This window comes from Octopus bimaculoides, chromosome 15 (assembly GCF_001194135.2).
Source record: "Octopus bimaculoides isolate UCB-OBI-ISO-001 chromosome 15, ASM119413v2, whole genome shotgun sequence".
NCBI classification, from domain to species: domain Eukaryota; kingdom Metazoa; phylum Mollusca; class Cephalopoda; order Octopoda; family Octopodidae; genus Octopus; species Octopus bimaculoides.
Genome location: NC_068995.1, coordinates 83,809 through 89,912, shown reverse-complemented (window position 1 = coordinate 89,912; position 6,104 = coordinate 83,809). Strand labels below are relative to the sequence as shown.

The window sequence follows — 6,104 nt, the reverse complement described above, 5'->3', positions numbered from 1 at the left end:
TGTCTGTACAACAGCTCGAGTTCATGCGGCTGACACCACCACTACCACCACCACTATTACGACTTCCACCACCACCACCAACACCACCAACACCACCACCACCACCACCACCACTACTGCCACTGTTGCTGCTGACCAGTGCACTCGCTGCAATGTCTGATGTACTGCTTGCTCCTCCACTGGTGCTGTACATGCTTGGGTGGCGTCGTTCCTGTTGTCTTTGATTTCCACAGAGAGAAGAGGTAGAAGTTGAAGAGGAACAATTCGAGATTTGGAGGACAACAAAGAGAGGAAAACAACGCAAAATAAGAAGAAAAAACAAAAGAGCAGAACAACAGTGAAATAGTGAGAGTGAGGATAACAATGATATGAGGTTGGTGTTGGTGGTGGTGGTGGTGGTGTAGGCAGCGAAAAGGAAGACTGACAACAAGTGAGAGAGAAAAGAATGAGAGAGAATAAAGAGATGGAAGGGGGAGGTAAAAGGAGAGTCCAGGGATGAAGAGAGTTGAGATGGGATAATGAACATATTTGAAAGATTAGGAATCGACATTAGATCAATGATATAAAATTCAACCAATTTATTGGGTTGGTGCATAATTATTGCAGCTTTTTTTCAACAAAAACAGTAACATGTAACAAAAACATCTTTAAATGACGGTCTGAGCGTCTGCCAAGCAGATGGAAAACGGTAATTGAAGTAGATGGTGAATATGCTCTGGAACGATCATTTAAAGATGTTTTTGTTGTTACATGGTGTTATTGTTTTTGTTGAATAAAATTTGTTGAAAAAAAGCTGCAATAATTATGTACATACACTCACACAGGTATATATATAGATATATATACAGGTAGATGTAGGTATGTACATACATGTACGTATATATGCATATACTCATTTATTTGTATTGTATTATATATATATATATATATATATATATATATATATATATATATATATATATATATATATATATATATATATATATATGTATGTATGACTTTAACAAAGTTTCGTTCATCAAATTCTACTCCCAAAAGGTATTAACCAACCAACAGTTCTGTCAATGGCACTGAGCCTGGAACTACATGGTTGTAAAATGAATTTCTTGACCACAGATCAATGGAGAGAGAGAGAGAGAGAGAGAGAGAGAGAGGCAATTATATGGATAAACAAATTAGATATATTAAATAGAATATAATAGTTTTGGCATGAAACACAAAATATGTATTTATGTAAAATGAGAGAAAGCAAAAGATGGAGACTTTGAAACAATAAATATTTAATTACAAACATATAGATATCATTGTTGTATTTCGGTCGTTATTTATTTTTTGCCAAATAAACACACACACTATATATATATATATTTTTTTCTTCACTTGTTTGTTACTGTGATTTTATTATTTTAATGCCTGTCCCTTGTCTGGAAAACTTTCATGATACATCTGTGAACTCTTCAGCAACACTTTTGGTTTCCATGTGTGTTCTAGCTCCACTTACTCCATTTGGACTTTTATATATTGGCATTAAGATTTGAAATGTAAGATGTCTACCCTGATGATGGAGGTTTCTTTCATCCAAAATTGATAGCATCCTTTACAGCCGCATATTGAGATGAACTATATCTACCAACATCATCATGGATCTCCATGCCTCCAGACATCGTTGCTGGACTTATAACACCTTTCTTCCACACCTTCAATTTTCTCTGTCGTTGCACTCTGTGTAAGTTGGAGCTATTAATAAAAACATCTGTATATTTTTACTTAAATATTTGTTGTCTGAAAGTCTCCATCTTTTGCTTTCTCTCATTTTTCATGGGGCATCCTATGAGACGACCTAGATGAGAGGAGATTCATGTTTCAAACTAATATATTATATTTAATATTTGAAATTTGCTTATCCGCATAATTGCTTTGATATCCATTCAACTTGAGGGAGATAATCTCAAGGTCCAAGAATTCTTCAAAGTTGACATTAAGGAAAGGGGCAGGCTTACTGTCTAAGGGGTCAGTCATGCACACGTGTTTCTGCCTCAATAGCTTTCATCAGCATATCTGTCTGACTTTATCTCCAGTAGTTAGAGGACTTAAACTTATACAGAGTAACAAATAGTAACAGCATAGGTAATTTGAATAATTCAAACAAAAATAGAAATAACTCAGTGATATATATATATATAAATATATATATATATATATATATATATATATATATACACACACACACATATCATCATCATCACTTAAAATCAACTTTTCCATGCTAGTATGGGTTACATGGACCTATTGCCAACCTGTTTCCAAGCAAGGCAATATTTCCCAAAGTCAAACATGTCTTCCACAGAAGACTGAGAACAAACAATGTCACTTCTATGACACTGCTGCTAGTTTACAATCACAAACACACACATATACAATGGGCTTCTGTCACTTTCCTCTCTACTAAATCCACTCACAAGGGTTTGGTTGGTTTGGGGTTGTAGTAGAAGACACTTGGTCAAGGTGCCATGCAGTGGGACTGAACCTAAGATCACATGGTTGAGAAGCAAGCTCCTTTACCACACAGCAACATCTGCAATTGTGATGATGATAGCAATGAAGATACATACACACACAATCATCATCAGCAGCAGTAGTAGTAGTAGCAGCATATTATGCTTGTTCTCCGTGTTAGTAAAAAGTTAGACAATTTGTTGCAGTGTCAGTTTATTTCTTATTTGGGTTGGTAGACCCCATCTCACATGTATATTCCTCTTTTGGCATGGTTTCTACATCTGAATGCCCCTTATAATGCCAAACACACACACACACATGAAGTGAAATAGTCATGTAAGTCTCATATTTCCCTACCAACATTTTCTTATAGTTGATGTTGGTTTGGAAATATTCTCATAATGCAATGTCATTACTTAATTCCTGTCAGTACATCATCTTATACTATTACCTTAATGCTTGTTAGTATAGAATCTATTAACAATAATATAATTCCACTTAATATAGCTAGACTGTGTAATAACTGAATCCCAATGATAAACATGTGGTGAACCCCAGGGAAACATTACCAGAGAGTACACAAAGAAATGACATTTCTGGTAGAATTAGTGTAGTTAGTATGGAGTATATAATGTAGTGTATATAGCCCTTATCATAGCATTAATATAGTTATAGCAGAGTAAAGCATAAATGTTATAGTAGCATTAATGTAGAGGTAGAATAACATATACTTGTAGTATCATAGTGAAGTTACAGTATAGTGCTGCTGTTACAGTACAATAGTATAGTTGTAGATTACAGTACAATACTGATATTATAGTAGTGTTAGTATTGTCACAAGTATTTTATATATATATATATGCACAAACACACACAGTGTGCAGCAGAAAGAAAGAAAAACATGTCACATTCTGCAGAGGTTGATAAACGTTTCAACAGCAAAACACACAATGTATAAAGATCCAAGTTTTGATAGAAGATAAATGGTAACTATCGCTACATGAAGACACCAGTACCACCTGCCTAATTTCATTGGCACCACAATGATTACAGTGTAAAATATGGGGAGGTTTTTCTGCTGCAACCTGTGTATATATATATAGAAAATACTGGTAACTTGAAATTTGTAAAAAAAAAAAAAAAACTTACATGGCGATACAGCTACAACTGCTAGCTAATTAATCAATTACTATCAACACAATTAGCTTACTAATGATGTTATATAGTATTTGAATTTGGCAACTGATGTTTCTGAGACCTGAGAAGTTGATAAAGTAAGAAGAAAAAGTAATACAAATAAATATACATAAATACATGAGTCCATAAATAGCTTTGTTGTTTGTTATTTTCTTCTTATTTTTTGTTGTTGCTATTGTTATTAATGTTCACTGTGCTTATGGGTAAGTTCATCATCATCATCATCATCATGATCGTCATCACCATTATTTAACGTCCATTGGCCATGATGGCATGGGTTAGACGGTTTGACCAGAAATTATTAGTACTTATAAAACATTATTTACATTTGACGGATATTTGTCCTCATCTTGTTTGTTGTTGAAACAACGTTTCGGCTGATATACCCTCCAGCCTTCGTCAGGTGTCTTGGGGAAATTTCGAACCTGGGTTCTCATTCCTAACGATGTTACTATTATTATATTATTATTATTATTATTATTACTATTATTAATCAGGTCACTGCCATGAATCGAACTCGGAATCTTGAGGTTAGTAGCCCACACTCTTAACCACTATGCCATATGCCCGTGGGTAGTGGTTAAGAGCGCAGGCTACTAACCCCAAGATTCCGAGTTCGATTCATGGCAGCGACCTGATTAATAACAGTAATAATAATAATAATGATATAATAATAGTAATATCGTTAGGAATGAGAACCCAGGTTCGAAATTTCCCCAAGACACCTGACGAAGGCTGGAGGGTATATCAGCCGAAACGTTGTGTTAACAACAAACAAGATGAGGACAAATATCCGTCAAATGTAAATAATGTAAATAATTCCTCATCTCTTAAATATAGAACTGTATTACTTATAAAACGTTTAGAAATATATTTAAATTATTAGGATAGGAAAATGGTCCATTGCAGGAATACTCAATTTTGCCAGCTGAGTGGAACAAAAGCATCACCCAGTTCAGGAATTTAAACTACAATCACACAATCAGGAGTTCAACACCCTAACCACTAAGCCACATACCAACCAAAACATTCCAGTAACAGCAATCATGTTTATTTACCAGACACAGTGCATTAGGGACCACATTGTCCAATATTTCTTTTTGTAAGACTGTAAGGATATCATCTGAGGAAAATTTGATTGCTATTTCTACTAGGTTGCATGGTGACATAGTGGCCCCTTGTTGATTAGTAGCAGTGCAAACACAGCAAAAATATTTTTCATTTCCTATGAACTACAGGCAAGGCTGCATGATTCAGAACTTTGTGTCCCAAACATGGGGCTTTGGGTTCATAGCACCTTGCTCAAGTGTCGTGAGCCAGCCAAAGCCTTGTGAGCATATTCTGGTAGATGGAAACCGAATGAAGCCCATTGTATATACATGTGTGTGTGTGTGTGTGTGTGTGTGCCCACCTACCTACGTGTCTGTATGTTTGTTTATGGTTGTATTTCATGAATAATCACTGAGCTGCATTGCGGTAATGTTGTTATTTCCTTTATCCCCTGGCTTTACACTTTTGAAGAAGTAGAAGACGTACTTTACTTGATAAAAACAGACAAGGGTCAGCGAGAGAAAGGGCCAGCATGGAAAAAAAAAAGAAGTCAAAATGAATGAAGAAATTAACAAAGTTGAAAGCATGGTCTGGTCTTTGATGAGGCAACTACTTCATTGAATTGGACCCTATCCTCCACCCACACAATTCTACTTACTTCATACCTTGAGGGACCACCTGGATACCTCATCACCACTTTTTATCTCTTTACACCTACTGATCCTTGTCACCTTCTCCCTTAAATGTGAGAAGCCATGTAGCTTCTCTACAACAACCTAAACCTCCCCCAAATTCATAGTTTAACCCTTCATCTCCTAGAATAAAGTGCCACCACCTTGGTGTTTGCAGCCTTGCATGGCGCATGGTAACCTCATTAGTGCTGGTGGCATGAAAAAAATGTACCCAATCCCTACTGCAAGGTGGTTGGCATTAGGAAGGGTATCCAACCATAGAAACTAAGCCAAAACAGACACTGGAGCATGAAGCAGTCCTTGAATCCATTGGATCTTGTCAAACCATCCAACCGATGCCAGCATGGAACATGGGCATTAAATAATAATGAAATGCAACACAAATACCAAAACGTCTTCAGAGTGTCACCTAACAATACGAAATGGTTGTGTAAAAAAAAAATATTCATTACCAATTTATTTTCATCTATGACCAAGTAATCTTTGTATTATCTTCTAAATCTTCTACGTTAATCACCTGAGGAAAAACTGGCTGCACATTACCCTAATCTCAACATGATGTTGACAACAAAGGGGAGAGATAACCACACAGGTTGTAATGATGGAAGATTGGGGGTGGGTGGGTTTAAGAGTGACTTTATTTCTGAAAAATTTGGAAAATTTATAAGT

General features: G+C 35.8%; 1 protein-coding gene across 5 annotated transcripts in view; it reads right to left on the bottom strand.

The window, feature by feature from the left end:
• LOC106881410 (BLOC-1-related complex subunit 8) overlaps positions 1 to 6,104 on the bottom strand; it is a 43,102-nt gene that overhangs the window by 17,623 nt on the left and 19,375 nt on the right. For 2 of the 5 annotated variants that reach the window (XR_001410850.2, XM_052973462.1), the window contains exon 6: positions 3,646 to 3,754. The exons of 2 other annotated variants lie outside the window; for them this stretch is intronic. Coding sequence is in view for 2 of the 3 variants with exons in the window: in XM_052973462.1 (XP_052829422.1) it covers positions 3,715 to 3,754 (40 nt within the window). In the remaining variant the exon portion in view is untranslated. Of the gene's footprint in view, positions 1 to 3,645; positions 3,755 to 5,172; positions 5,234 to 6,104 lie in introns of those variants that run through there. One more of the 5 variants, XM_052973461.1, reaches the window with a different exon arrangement.